The 16,058-nt window shown below is 36.5% G+C and overlaps 1 protein-coding gene across 1 annotated transcript; it reads left to right on the forward strand.

The window, feature by feature from the left end:
* The first annotated feature begins 7,995 nt into the window (after nucleotides 1-7,995).
* LOC104595789 (BEL1-like homeodomain protein 2) lies at nucleotides 7,996-14,473 on the forward strand. The gene is made up of 5 exons (XM_010256682.3): nucleotides 7,996-8,370; nucleotides 8,602-10,031; nucleotides 11,268-11,653; nucleotides 12,282-12,342; nucleotides 13,523-14,473. Exons 2-5 carry the CDS (start codon nucleotides 8,673-8,675, stop codon nucleotides 14,156-14,158), a joined length of 2,442 nt encoding a protein of 813 aa, XP_010254984.1. The 5' UTR covers nucleotides 7,996-8,370; nucleotides 8,602-8,672; the 3' UTR covers nucleotides 14,159-14,473.
* The last annotated feature ends 1,585 nt before the right edge of the window (nucleotides 14,474-16,058 follow it).

The raw sequence follows: 16,058 nt of genomic DNA on the forward strand, positions 1-16,058 counted from the left end.
ACCGTACGGAATGAATGTGATCTCAATTTGTTTTGGGACGAAGAAGTGGCCAATGGGCTCTATTTTCATCGTCTTCTTTTTTTTAATATTTTATTTTATTTGTTTATATTTGGTATAATTAATGGTGGGAAAGTGGTCCCCCCCCTTGGGCTGTATCATAAATTCGTAATATATTGCATAATGAAAAGAGAAAGGGTGGTTTGGCGGGACCTACGTTTTCCGTAACCGGGCGGCAAACGGTATCGTTAACGAAGACGTGGGGCCTATTCCCTTTTTTCATTGTCGTTATCAACCCATGGTTCCCTAATTCTAACGGAACCCGTCGTCTAATTAAAAACGGAAATCTCTCTCTCTATATATATCTCTCTTTCTCCAAAACTTACTATGATTGATGATTATTGATTCTGCCATCGTCGATGCGCATCGCCGTTAGAAGATAGGTTTCCATCTCAAAGCCCAACGGCTCATAAGCATTGGAAACGTGGGATGATATTGGCCTCTCGACACTCGACATATCAACGTTCAAAAGTCTTCCTTTATTACAGTTTAGATGGGCTTTTGAAGAGACAAAACACTGCCTCAACACATGTAATGTATTATGTATGTGCATCCACATCCAGCGCCACCACTCCTTAGTCCTTACACACACACGTACACACGTGCGCTACTTTTCATATATCACCCGGCCCCTAGTAGATTAGCTCAACTTTTTATCCCAACTATTTGGATGGAAAACCATTTCTTAATTTCCATTTTGAACAAATAAAATTATTGTAGTTGATGTTCTTTTTCATTTTCCTACAAATTTACTCGATCGTGTTTGGTTTCAAGGGAAATGTAAGAAAACCATACAAGATTTGTACAGGTTTCCCCCTACCTTTTCCCACTTTTTGTAAGAAGAAAATGGCTCTCGTGTGTAGTATGTGCCCAGACATTTAATTAGGCTTTTACCAAAAAAAACAAATAAAAAATAAAAAATCTTTGGCCTTTAAATTAAATGACAACGAAAAAAGAGACATTTTATTTCTTTAAATTAAATGTCTAAATCTGAGAATGTTTTTTTTTTTTTCTTCCTTCTTTTTAGGCCAACTAGATAAAGCCTCAATGGGTGAGTGCTTATTTTGGTCTGCACTCTGCAGGAGATTTATGAAACTTTGAGACAAATATGCCAAATTATTGACTCCAGTAAGACAATTCCAGCTGCACTCTTTCTTGTAAATTATTGTTACTTTGCAAGTTAAGTTGTTTTCACTGTCAAGTTCTTTTTTATTGTTTGGAAGATGCTTAGTGTCTTTTCTCATCGCTTGTAATTATCTGTTTTTTTATTTTTTTTTATTTTCTGTGTTAACATGATTTCTTCTGTTTTTCTCTTAAGGCTGCATTTGGTTGCAATGCAAATAAATTTGCACTGATGCAAAACTATGACAGTATAAATGATTCAAGTGTAAATTCTGGCCTATTTTTATTTTAAATTTTAACTTATTTTGTTTGATTGCAGTACAAATGGACCTAAAGCAGAATAAAATAGAACCCAAAATAAAATTATGCGAGAATTTTCATTTTTTTTTTCATTTGCACTCCCATGTGCAAATAAAATTGCACTGCATCCTAACACAGCCTAAACAAGAAAACGTTTAGATACGAAATTAAAACTCACTAGGTTAATTCTCTCTATTATATTTATTAGTGAAAAAAATACTTATTATTGGGTGTATATTGCCACTTGGGATCTGTTACAAACAAAGTCATGTACAACAGGCTATGTGTACGGATCACAGGTTTGTTCCCTCTTGATTGAATTCCTAACTTGTTCTACATGAGATCACCTTGACTGTTTGGAAGAAACAGCCAAAATTTTTCCGTTCTACATGGCTTTATTTTCATACTTCTTTCTTTTTTAATTGAAGGAAGATTCTTCAGTAGCTTTTTCTCTAGGGACTAGGAACATATATATGGATGGTGGGTAGTTAGGACAAGACATGAAATATTGAATGAAACATAGTTAAATTGTGCTAATTTATTTATTTTTATTTGATTCATCAAATTTGTTTTGATGAGTGACAACAGTATATATATTATCATATTGGGCATATCAATATAGGAATCTATATATACTGCTGATGCTTTAGTGGCTAAAACAAGGAACAGATTAATGTTTGATTTGGTCAGTTGTCACCATGGTTTTTTAATAATCACATGAAGCAGCCCAGATGCTTTTGTTAGCCACTTTAAGTTGTTTTTGCTTTTAGGAACCAAGATCATACATACTGACAAACGCCCATTTATTTGCCATTTCTGCTATTACTGAAACCAAAGGTCCAAATATTGTAATATATTGAGGCATATCAGTTGATAGTATCGTATCGGGATCCCTCCGATATGCCCTTATATACAATGTTTCAGGGTGTAGACGGGGCCTTAAACTGATACGCCCCATTTGGTATACCGGTCTATATTGATATTTTGAATCTTGACTGAAAAATTATACTTATAAACTGTTCATATAGTTTATTATAAAATTAAAGGTATTAAATTTTGTATTAGAGAGGTATACTGAAACGCAGGTTTTCCACAATTGAAACAACTAGAAGTTTGGTGCATATACACAAGATTATGGAAGAAAGAAACATGCTGAAGGACACAAGGTTAATGACAAATGTCCCCATACACATTAATTCACATTTAGATACTAGTTGAAGTAGGATTCTTAACAAGCTATGAATCTTATCAATTGCCAAAAATGTAAATTTAAGCAAGACGGATGAAGTTCCATCTTCCATGTAAAAATGGATCAGGGGAAAAGTGACCTACTCAATGGTTCTTGCAAGGCATAATATTGATAATATTATAGAGATTGATTACATTGATACTAGCACATAACTAATTAATGGATCACTAAACTAAGAACAATGTTTACATCAAATGTCAAATTTGGATGCTGTAATTGATGAATCAACAAAATGGAGCTAATAATGAGATGGAATGAGAAAAGTGACCCTTTACTTTTAATATTTATGGAGATTTCATTATATTTTGGCGTATTGTCATTTGTAGGCATCAGAAATTGTAGATATTACAATGAAGTTGGGTTAGGTTAATGTTTAGAGATAAATCAAGTCTAAATGAAAAGAAACTTTTACTTATTAATAGGCCAACCTTTGTGTTTTGTTTTATTTTTATTTTTAATTTCATTTTATTTTTCAGGATTTTGTTTGGTATATCTTCCATTTATTAAATAAATGTTTGTACTTGATTTGTCTTCAAAACTGAGAAAAATAATTGATAAACTATTTATTAACAACTAAGCACCACTAAGTGCTACATCAGTGGAATAGTGAATAAATGCTCTACCGTTGGGGGAAGTGTTAAAATGAAGCTTCTCCAACAGTTGGTGTATATACATAAATCAAAACCCGATTTTGTGAATATCAATACATATGGATGAACATGATGGAAAAAATATTGATTTGGTAATGACATGACGATATTTTGATAAACACCTATTACAAAATGCCCACGAAACAAAACGCAGGCTTTGTCATTCCTTTGTAGTATCTATGTAGATAAGCTGTAGGGACGCTTAATGGTATAACTGAAATTTATTGGACCCATATACTTGAGATCGACAAAGTAACTTGCTTTTGTTTCACTATATTTAGAAACCTTGCCTTCCACTTAAGGTTGTTGAGATTGTGATTTATGGGTTAAATGGCATAGTGGAAAAGTTTGGTTATCACATGATGGAAGTTAATTGTAGCGATCAATGCTAGGTAGGCTCTTGATGAATGTCATGATAGCTATGTGTCGTTCTCCATCCTAGACAGAGCATTCATTAAGATGGCATGAGTGAAAATGCTATGAACTGATATATGTATCAATCTAAAATAACTGAATGTTTTGATTTTGGGATGTATTTGAAAGGACTTTCAGGTGTGTTTTGAAAAAAAGAAATATAGGCTCAATTTGAAAGGAGTATAAATACAAATATGTACAATACAAATACGTACAAAATAATATAAAATTTAAAATTTTGCACTCTACAGATACATATTTGTATCTGTATTCCTTTGTCCAAACTGAGCCATAAGGAATTAAGGTATTAATAAAATATAGGCTCCATTTGGAAGGAGTACAAATATAAATATATAGAGTGCAAAACTTTGTATTTTGTATGTATTTGTACTCTTCCCAAACTGAGCCTTACATAAGCAATTTAAAAAAGCCATTGAGGTCCCAAAGTTTAGTTTATTTAATTTAATAAACTTATTTGCTTCAACTTAAGCTTTGCTGTGATTTGGAGCTTTGATAACATGCTTGGAAGGATGGTTCTAGTGTTATTTGTTGTTATGTACGTAGTACTGATTTGCCCTAGAAGCCGTTTCGTCTTAATTGTTAGCTGCATTGTTGGATGATGCCCGTCCTAATTCTAGGGCTAAGCCTCTCAACAGTTCTATGCCATTTGCTCATTTGGTTTGACAGATAACTAGGCCCTATGAAGTGGTTTTCAAGGTAATTCAGTCTTTTAAGCGTTGCTCTAAGGCACAAGAAGATGCGATCTAATTCAAAATACCATTTTGTAATGACACAAAACATAAGAAGTGAGTTCCTCCTCTCATTGCTGAAAGTAGTTTTAATTAATTTCCTTGGAAAGAAGGAGATATTTTCAGTTATTGTTGATGATGATGTAATGAATCTTGCTCAACTGAAGGTGAGAATTTTGCAGGCCATCAATATCTGACAATTTATTCTGTAAATGGTACATTTTGTTGGTTCCAAAACTCCATTTACTTGCATTGCAAGCATTTAAAAAATACAAGAGGTGAAGTCGTTTCATTTGTGTTTCTTAACACAATATAAGTCTAAAATGGATATCCTATATAAATCACTAACAAAAATAAAACCAAGGTCATTTAATTTGCTTGTTTTAACATTGTTAACAGTTTGATGATGGTGCCTTATGTCTTCAAATGATTGAAATCAAAATTTTTCTTTTTGTTTTCTGGTTGAAGCCATGAAAACATTTCATTGAATGTGGATTTCAGTCATCCACTTTAATTAAACATTCAACTCATACTCCTTTAGATTGAATTCTGTCTCTATGTTTAACTATTTGTCTCAGTCAGCAAAGAGGCGTAAACGACAGGAATCCTCCACATGGCAATTTAGTTGGGACCATATATAAGGACCAACTTTCCTCCTACCCTTACCCAACATTCAAAGAATAAATTAAAACTTGAGACCAAGAGACTTTATGACATGTTCTTAAATAAGCTTTCCCTTATGGATATACCTTGAAATTAAAAATTGAAGATAGCAATAGCCCTTATTAATTGGGAAAACTTGGTTGCCATATGACTAAAGTGGACTGATCATGATACAGCATGCATGCATGGTAGATCCAATCTATCTGTTATATTTGATGGATGGCCTGGATTTTCCCAACTCAATGTGATTTAGGAACCTCTTTCATCCTATTTTTTAAGTGAACAAAGAATTCTTTATCACTGACCTACTGAGCCCATGTTGAAGCCAAGCAAATTATATATGAACTGTACAAGTTAGAGAATATTGCAACAGTTAACAATTTCATTAATACAATAGAAAGACAATTTAATAAAGTGTATTAAGATGCAAAATCATAGTAATTCTCAATAAGTAACTATATTAAATTTAAGGGAAATTGTCTAAAACTAACTATGAATTTTCAGCATTTCTCTTAAACTCATTACAATTTTTCAAAATGTCTAAAATTCGCCATGTCACTAACTTGACATTAAACAGACTAACGGGCGTTAATAAATTACCATTTTAACATTCATAGAAAAATATAAAATATATACAAAATAAATTAATAGGTGTTAATATATTACCATTTTAATATTTAGACATGAAGAAAGGAAAAAGTTCAAAAAAATATTTTCAAATATAAAATACCTAAAAACATAGAAATTACAAAATATAAAAAATTATAGAAATTGCAAACAAAATAAAAAATTATTTTCAAATTATAGAACTATAGAAATTGAAAAACAAAATAAGAAAATAAAAGTTGTAGAAAAAACACAAAAGATTTATAGATTATAGAAAATAGAAAAATGTAAAAAAATAGAAATTATAAAAAACACAAAAAAATGCAAAAAATATAAAACAAGAAAATTAAAAACTGAAAAAGACTATTTTTCCTCTAAATCACCATTCAAGGGTAATGTGGTCATGAAAATTATTATTTATGCTGACATGGACACCTCTGTTAAGAAACACTAATGGTACACTAACGGAAGGTGAGTTTTGAAAAATAAAATTTTTTTGACATAGTGAGTTTTAAACATTTTGAAAAGTTGTTGTAAATTTAAGAGAAATATTGAAAGCTTATGATGAATTGTAGACAATTTCCTTAAATTTAAAAAGAGAATAAGAAGAGGTAAATGATGATGAATGAAAGCAGGAAAAGAAAAAAACCTGAAAAAGTGAAAAATGGCAAACTAATTAACCGATGGTTATTTAATGTTAGACAAAATGGTTCAATATCAAATGAAAAGGAAGGTGGTTGATGTGAGCATATGTTAGATGTATATGTTAAGAAAGGGTGGTATTCACGCTTTACACAACTACCAAAAATTAAGGGGTGGCTGTGGGCTCTTTAATTATAAACGTGAACACAACACAGTAAGAAGCACAGCAACATAAAATCGTAAAGAAATGACACGTGCGCAGCCGACTTTGGCACGTGATAAGTGGATGAGATATTAGGGGCATGATGAGATGGTGGTATCATTAAGTGGTCCTATCGTTCGTGTGTGTGAGAGAGAGAGAGAGAGAGGGAGGGAGGGAGGGAGAGGGTGAGGTTCACGTGACATCACCCAAAAGGCGATAGATCAAAGAAGGTTGGGCTGTCAACCATCAATCCGGTTTGCAGTTGGGAAATTTTTATCTATCTTTCTCAATGAGTAGTAAACAAGTATAAATTTAGGGAAAGGGAAAGAGTCTTATTGACGTACAGAAAAGGGCATAATTTCTTCTTTTTCTAAATATTTATTTATTTTTTCTATATCTATACTCTATAGTCTATATCAATACCAAAAGGAAATATAAATATATTTGGTTAATAAATTAATTCTCAGTAATACATTTTTGATAATATCCGATAAAAGAAAAATAGAAAAATAAAGGGAATCACACATTCACAAAATAACTGCAGAAAATAAGGCCACCAAACAAGTCTTCACACAAGAACCTGAAAAGGTTTTGTGTGCCTTTCACATCTCACACCAGCCCCAACTCCCAAGTCCATACCTTCCCACAGCGCAGATTGTCTTCTCGCATGTGGCATGTGCCAACCGTCTTTTACGAGTAGGATCGTAAGTTGCTTTCTTCAATTGGTTTGTTTGGTTTGCTCTTTCTGCCTTTTTATTCATATTTTTGGAAAAGTCTCTGGAATGTCAAAAATGACCTTGTGAGTTTCGAGAACCCTAATCTAAGTTTGCTAGGGAAGCAGTGCCATTCACATAATTTCAAGCGGGGGTGGGGGTGGGGGTTGGTGGTGGTTTGGATGACCCATCTCTTATTTGATGTTTTATCTTTCTTTAATATTATAACTTAGACCGATTAGTAAAGGGTATCCACAAAATAAAAACAGTGGAAATTTGTTGAAGAGTTTATGGCAATTTGGTCATTTCAAGGTATCAACCTGATGTGATCCTATAAATAAATAAATTCAAGATGGTGACACATGGTAATTTGGTAAAACTAAAGAGCCCATGAAATGAAATGAAATGAATTAAAATTGCATTTGACTGAAATACCCTCTACTTATTGAAATTTAGGTGGTGTAATTTCAGTCATTTACCACTTTCATTATATTTCTGTCGCTTTTAGAGAAAGCCAAGGTCTTTGTTTATTTGTTTCTTCTTCTTCTACTACTTCTTTTTTCATTTACTTATTTATTTTCTATTATTGTTTTTTTATAGACATGTCGTGAAATACATATTAAAATTTGAGTGTGTGATGACTGATGAAGAGGTGAAAGACGAAAGAATAGCGACCTTTTATCTTCTCTTCTCTTCTCTTCTCTCTCCTGGTTGCGTTGTCTGAGAAAGAGATCAGTCCCAGCTCCGCATTTATTTCATTATTATTATTATTTTTATTTTTGTGATTCTTTCTTTTTCTTTTCAGAAGGCGATTGTAAAACACTCACTGCAAAGAGCAAGCAACAAAGAGAAAGAAAAGGAGAGAAAGAGAAAGAAAGAAAGAGAGAGAAAGACAGACAGAGGGACAGCAGAGAGATAGCAGAGTTCAAGAAGCTTTCAATCCCACAGAAGGAAAACGATGTCTGAGAGCTTTGCACCCTTTCAATTCCTGCAACTCTAAGAGGTAAAGTTGATGAATAAAGAAAAAAATAGAATTTAATTAAAAATAAAAAGCGAGTTCAAAGAAACTCCTTTTTTTTTCTCTCTCTTTCTCTCTCTCTCTCTCTCTCTCTTCTTTCTTCCTATTACTCTTTTCTATGATTGTTAATGCTGAATTTTCGTCTCATAGCATGCTTCTCTTTCTTGAGCTTTTATCTACTTGATAATTCTAATCGATCTGTGCTAACATGAGCAGAAGCGGCAACAGGATAAAGCGGTACTGGGGGCGAAGAAGAAAGAGATGATGATGAAGAAGAAGATACTGATATGGGAGTAGCAACACCACCACCTCCTCCTCTCTTGTCTCACTCCAAGAATCGCCTCCCAATTCAACTCTCCAAGACTGCATCGGCCTCCGATAGGCCTAATTCTTTAAATTCTATGTCCCAAAGCTTCCATCAAGGGATCTTCAGTTTCTCCAATGGTTTTGACAGATCGACTACAACACACCAAGAGCAACAGCAGGCGCAGCACATCGCACAGCAAAGCCGGAGGGACAAACTTAGGGTGCAAGGGTTCGAGGCGCCTCCACCTTTGGTGGGAATAGAAGCAGAAGAATCTGGGGAGTTGCCGGGTTATGAAACGGGTGGGATGTTATCGGAGATGTTCAATTTCCAGCCAGGCGTCCCCGTGGCTGCCGACCTCTTAGAGAATCAGATCGCGTCGAATTATCGACTACCGCGACCACCGCCTACGGCGGCAACACCAGCAGCAAATGAGTGGTATGGGAGCAGACAAGGGATGGTGGGCGGGTTAGGTCCTTTGGGGGATGCAAAGCACCCAAACAGCAATAACCGTGACAGTCACAGTATAGCTCAGCATCATCAGATTTCAAGCCTAAATGCGGACTCGGCAGCTGCCATGCAGCTTTTCCTTATGAACCCACAAACAAGGTCACCTTCTCCACCTCCTCAACCACCTTCGTCGTCGTCTACCCCCATCCATATGTTGCTTCCCAATCCATCCACTACTACTCATCTACAGGGATTTCAGTCGGCCGGAGCTGCGGCTGCAGCCGGAGTGGGCTTTGGTAGTAACTCAATTCATCCAGCACAATTCACTTGGGTCCCAGGTGGCGGCGGAGGTGAAAACACGGCTACTCATCTCAGTAACACAAGCAAATTTGGTGGGGGTGTGGAGAGCCAAGGGCTTTCGTTATCGTTGTCGTCATCGTTGCAGCACTTGGAAGCGGCCAAGGCGGAGGAATTGAGAATGGGAGATGGTGGGGTGTTCTATTACAATCCCGGAGGTGGTGTTTCTTCGGCCACTTCGTACCCATTGAAGAATAATCTGGGGAATCATAACCAACCATTGCATTTGCAAGGAGTGGGACAGAACCATCAGGTCCATGTTGGTTTCGGATCGTCCTTAGGGGTCGTCAATGTCTTGAGGCATTCTAAGTATGTCAAAGCTGCGCAAGAATTGTTGGAAGAGTTTTGCAGTGTCGGGAGGGGACAATTAAAGAATAACAGGCTTGGCAAGCATCAGAGCACCAACCCTAACCCTAATCAGGGTACTAGTGCTGGTGGGTCTCCATCATCTTCCAAGGACCTACCTCCTTTACCAGCTACTGAAAGGATTGAGCATCAGAGGAGGAAAGTCAAGCTAATGTCCATGCTTGATGAGGCATGTAACCTCTCTCTCTCTCTCTCTCTCTCTCTCTCTCTCTCTCTCTCAAACACACACACGTAGCTAGGCACAAACCTCACAAAAAAGGCCCGTCTTTTTATCATTCGCCGTAGTGGAGTTAATTTTTTAGAACCCATCGGAGGAAACAGAAATTCCGGCAAGTGTCTTGAGAGTTTTTAATTAATTATTACAGATAAAAGAGAAGCCAGCAGTTGAAATTTGAATTGGGCCTCCATCTCTCCATAAAATAAGATGATAGAGGTTGAGTTTTGCATATTGTATTCGACTTTACTGATCAAGAATTTGATTGATGGGTTGGGTGTTTTTGTACTTCGGATTTTTGTATGGTAGAGGAGATGAGAGGTTAACTATTAAGGGGTATGCGTCCAATAAGAAAGGACGCCCGCTCTTAATGTGGATGATCGCCTATAATCCCTACAATACGTAGGAAGTAGTTACTAGTTAGGAAGGCTGCTGGCACCGAGAGAGATCCATAAACCATTATAGTAACACTGCACGCAAAACCATTGATTTCTATCGCAGTTGACCTTAAGTGATATTTTTCTCGCTTTCTTTATTTTATTCACTCTACACCCGCCTGGTGTGGAATTACGCGGATGTTCTTTTGCTTCGCAGTTCGCACGACAATCATTTCACTGTATCATGTTTTGATTCATCTACTCATTGAGTCTATTTGGTTTTTGCATTAAAATAGCAGCCAAGCTGTTCGTGGCCGTTTCCGGATTTTGAAATTTGACTTTTTAAAGAGAAGCACTCCTCTCCTCTTCCCCTCTTTCCTTCTCCTATTCACCTTCATGATCGAAATTTTCTTTCAATCTTCGAGATAGAAAGTTCTAAATCTAAAGCATGTCTTTGGGAATATATATATATACCTTCCTCCCCCTCCTCGATCTTCTTCTAATAAACAGTAAGAGTAAGGTAATATTTCTTGTTAACTTTATGGAAATTAGCGATGGTAACTGCATTTTCTTTCTAAACTTTAAAGCGCGTCCTGTGTAAGGCTTCAGGTGAATCTCTTCTCTTACTGCTGTTCTGCTGTTCTGCTGTTCTGCTGTTCAACCCTCATCATTTAACGTTGAACACTGAAAACAGCAGAATTGTTATAACTTTCTAGCTTAGTATTACATTTTCTTTTGGCAGTCTTCATGCAAGTATAAATGTTTGATGAATTGGGGTAGATGTTTCTTCTAATTCCTTTTTTGTGTATCTCAGGTTGATCGAAGATACAATCATTACTGCGAGCAAATGCATATGGTAGTAAATTCCTTTGACTCAGTCATGGGTTTTGGAGCGGCAACTCCCTATACAGCGCTTGCCCAGAAAGCGATGTCAAGACACTTCCGATGCTTAAAGGATGCAATAGCGGCACAATTGAAGCATACGTGTGAGGTTCTGGGAGAGAAGGATGGTGTGGGAGCCTCCGGTGTAACGAAAGGGGAGACGCCAAGGCTTCGGTTGCTTGAACAAAGCCTCAGACAGCAAAGAGCCTTCCACCAGATGGGTATGATGGAGCAAGAAGCTTGGAGGCCTCAGAGGGGCTTGCCTGAGCGATCGGTCAACATTTTGAGAGCTTGGCTTTTTGAGCATTTCCTTCATCCGTACGTTCGCTTTCTCTCCTCCCTTATACATCTTAACATCACTCAAACCAACAAAGTTGAGACTTGAGAGAGAAAAGACAAATTAAAGCCATTGTTTTATTAATATAATCCCTGCCTCTCCCTTTCTCTCTCCATACTTTATTGGGGTATTAGAAATGTCAATCTAGAATATCTTATCACCCGTTTCTGTTTTAGTGTTTTAAGACAACAGTAATGCAGTGTCCTTGAGTCTTGTCTCCACAACAAAAAGCTGAAGGAAAGCTTCTTGCTGTGCTCTTTATTTGGAGAGAGGCTTCTAAGTTCTGACCTGCCTAGAGTTAGTTATCAGATTAAATTGAAAGTAAACGAGAAAAATAATAAAAATTTATAGACCTCTCTCTCTCTCTCTCTCAGACACACATATTATGTTTTCAATCAATAGGATATTTAAGGAGAGATCTGTGTGTGCAGTTGTTTCTTTGCTTCTGTTGCTGTTTGCACTGTTTTTCTTGTCTTAGATTTTCACGCCTTAACAGGGAAAGAATCGTTCGATCTCATTTACCGGTACATAAAGCTCGAGGTCTCTTTATACGATTTGGGTAGGGACCCTGATGTCATTTTCTGGTCTCTTCTTCTTTTTTTTTTCCAGGTACCCGAGTGATGCAGATAAGCATTTGTTGGCGCGACAGACTGGTTTATCGAGAAATCAGGTTCGTCCTATGCTCTCTCCGATCCCCCATAAAACAAAAGAAAAGAGAAATAAAGAGTGTCCATCTTTTTTTTAGGTTTCTACTCCAAAACCCACAAGACCACAAGAGAATAGAAACCCTAGAACATCAGCAGTAAGTTTAGTAACATTTGCATGGTTCCGGCTTTCATTTCTCACCTGCCTTTTCTTTTCGTTAGGAAAAGTTGAAACCTTTTCCTTCTTTTATCTTCCTTCTTTCGTGATAGAAATAGTGAGGGTGAAAAAAGTACTCATTTACCGTGCTTTCAACGTTGTGCCTACCTGATCCGAACTGAAAAATAAGACTACTACAATTACAGAGACAAGTACGGAAGAAACGTGACATGAGACTTGTCAGCTTTGAATCTATTTATTTTTCAAATATGCTTTTCAGTTTTGTTACAGCTTAAACACCACGTTAACAAACCATAAAACAGTAATTGCATTAATGATAACTGTACTTGATCTTCTCTTCCGGGATCCAGTCCCCCCCCCCCCCCGCCTCCCCATCTCTCTCCGTTCTTCATTAACAAAGAAAACTGTGGGAAAATCGAAGTATCTAATCTTCTGAATTCTTTCGTTTTTGTATTTGTCCGAGCTCTAACAGCTCAACTTAACTCCAGGAGTAGAAGAAGAAAACGAAACAGATACACCCAAATTTCTCTCTTTTGTATTAAATATTTGGGATAGTAGTGTGATTAGGAGAGAGAAATGAAATGGAGAGAGGAAAGTTAGAAAATACCACCGGGAAAAAGGATTTGTATATCTGTTGTTCTTCTTAAATAGTCTTCTATCATTTTTGTTTCTATCTTGTTAAATGTTAATTGCCATTCTCCTCTCATGCATGTATGAAATAAATAAACAGGATCTCTTTCTATTCTACTACTGCCACTGCTGTTGTTAATAACAGCAGCAACAATAACGAGGCGTACAGTATTTCCTTGTTATATGAACATGCTTTGATGCTAACTGAACGGAAGCATCAACCAATGTGCATTGAATTAATCAATCAAAGGAAAGACAACTAGTGTAGATATGTTCTTTTCTTCTCTGTTGAATTTTTTCGATATCCATGCAGATCATTTTATTGCTTCCCCCTACCCCCCCCCCCCCCCCCCCACCCATGTAATTTTTTCTAACGACGTTTGCTTTCGTTGTTTCAGGTTTCAAACTGGTTCATTAATGCCAGGGTTCGGTTGTGGAAACCCATGGTGGAAGAGATGTACCAACAAGAGACCAAAGAAGAAAAAGAGGAGAGAGAGAAAAATCAAGCGGGCCAAAGCAGCGGCTCTGCACAGACACCAACGTCTACAACACCAGTAACTGCAGCAGCAGCAGGAGTAACAGCTGCAACACCACCTCCAACAGCAACAACAACATCATCCCCAACAACAACAACAGCAGGCAAAAGATCCGAAATCAATGCCAACGACAATGACCCCTCGTTCAACGCAATCAATAGACAACGCTTCTCGGAAAACCAAGCAAGCCAAGCCACCCAAACAATGACCACCACCATCACCTCACACAGTGACATGTCATCCCTCGTACCCCAACGTTTTCAGGCGACCCATGAACCAGACATTCATCATCGGGTGGCGGTTGATGACACGCGTCGGCACCATGGGAGCGTGGTTGCTACGGATTATGGGACCACCACTGCCAACTCCAATCTAGGGGCCACACTTGTAAGATTTGGGACCACCACCGGCGATGTATCCCTCACGCTAGGGCTTCAACACGCCGGAAACCTGCCGGAGAAGAGCCGATTTTCTGTCAGAGACTTTGGGGGATGTTGAATTTCGAGGATCCCCACTTCCCACCCCATCTAATCATCTCCCAGAAAGAAAAACTCTCTCTCCCTCTCACTCTCTCTATCTCTCTCTATTGATCTAATTTTTCCTGTTGGAAATATAAACGAATGAGAAACGTAGCATTATTTTAGCTAGCTCTCCAAGATTACTGTTAATTGTATAGTAGATTGTTTTGCACCATTTTCTTTCTTTTGTAAATTTAAGGTTTTGTACCTTAATATCTCTCTACCTTGTTAGAGAACATAATATTTAAGAAGGAAGAAAGGGGAACAATAACATGATGAATATGAGTTATGTGCACTTATGGTTTATTTGGTTTATGAAAGGAGAGATACTTTCTAATCTAGTAATTAAATTGTTATCCCTTCATATACAATACAATTCAGATAGCAAGAGAAACCATAATAAACATACAGCTATGTAGATCTAACTTTTTGATCATCATTAGGCTTCTACTGTGTTTACAAAACTTCTCTTGGGTGGAAGATGCTATGTTTTCATAAAAATACTGCACAACCAGAAGTGTCTGGCCTGGTTAAACAAAAACTATGTTCAGTAAGTCCTATCTAGGGGTTCATTTAGGCTGTATTTGGTTTGAAGGAAAAGTTAGGGAAAAGAATGGGGAAGGTAGGGAAACCTATACAAGGCCGCCTTCCTTTCCCTACCTTTTCCTTCAAACCAATTACACACAGCCTAAACGAATTTGTAATTAGAAGGAAATTTTATGATAATGCAATAAGATTTTTAATTAGCTCATCAGTTTTATTAATGGTTGATTGGTGCAAACAAAACACTATTATTCACCATATTCCAATATTTCATCTCTCGGTTTTCTTATTACGGACTGGACTAGAAGGGAACCGAGCTCGATACAGATTCTTAAAGTCTAAAACAACATTGACAAAGGTGCCCACTATGTTTACCTAATTTGTTGCTTAAATTAAAAATAAAAAATAAAAAGAAGTAAATGTCACCTACCAAAAAAGGGACACATTATCTGAATGGAAGAAATAGTCCTACTTGTCAGGATTGGTTTATAAAGAAAAAAAAAATCAGTATATAAATACTAGACTAAATGTGATATATAATTTGGTCTTACCTGAGGGAGGATTTTTTTGAAACATGATTACAATCTAGGAGCAACATCAACAGGGAAATATGTGTTCAATGTTCTATTCCTAAAGGATGAAAATAAATAAAGGTTTTGGAGATCAATGTTATGTATATCATATTGCTGATCCATAGTCTATACAATCAATACCAGAAGATTGGGTCTGAGATCCAGGGATCCATAAATTGCCATCACTATGCTAGGAAGATATTGAACAGCATTTAATAGATCCCACTTCGAAGAATAGAAGGGCCAAAATCAGCTTAAATTCTTTACCCAACCAAGTATGTTACTTTCAAGCAAATAATTGGACCACGGTATAAAGTTCTACTTAAACTCAAACAAATAATTGGACCAACTTAAATTCTTTACCCAAGTATGTCCTTTCTTATTTTGTACAAAACAGTTCTATTTAAGCTATTTGAATTGAAGTTTTCAATTTAATGCATAAATAAGATGCTTTAGTTTGTGTTGGTATGGACTCTCTTTTTTTTTATTTTTAAAGAATAAAGAAATAGGCAGGTGTCGGGCCATTTTCTTTGGTGAAGATTTTAGTATAAAAGATCAAGCCTTAATAGCAAAATTAGGACAATTGAGTTTACTCTTCTTTTTTGTTTGATACCGAACCCTGCACCTCTATCAGAGGTAATATACACCATTGAACCTCGAACAAATGGCCAAAAAGAGAAGAATGACCTAGTGGTAAAGAAGGCTATTTAATAGTGCAGTGGAAGAACATTACTCAAAGGACATTAAAATGTGTGCGTGTATTAG

This window comes from Nelumbo nucifera, chromosome 5 (genome assembly GCF_055504915.1).
Source record: "Nelumbo nucifera cultivar China Antique chromosome 5, China Antique-T2T, whole genome shotgun sequence".
NCBI lineage: Eukaryota > Viridiplantae > Streptophyta > Magnoliopsida > Proteales > Nelumbonaceae > Nelumbo > Nelumbo nucifera.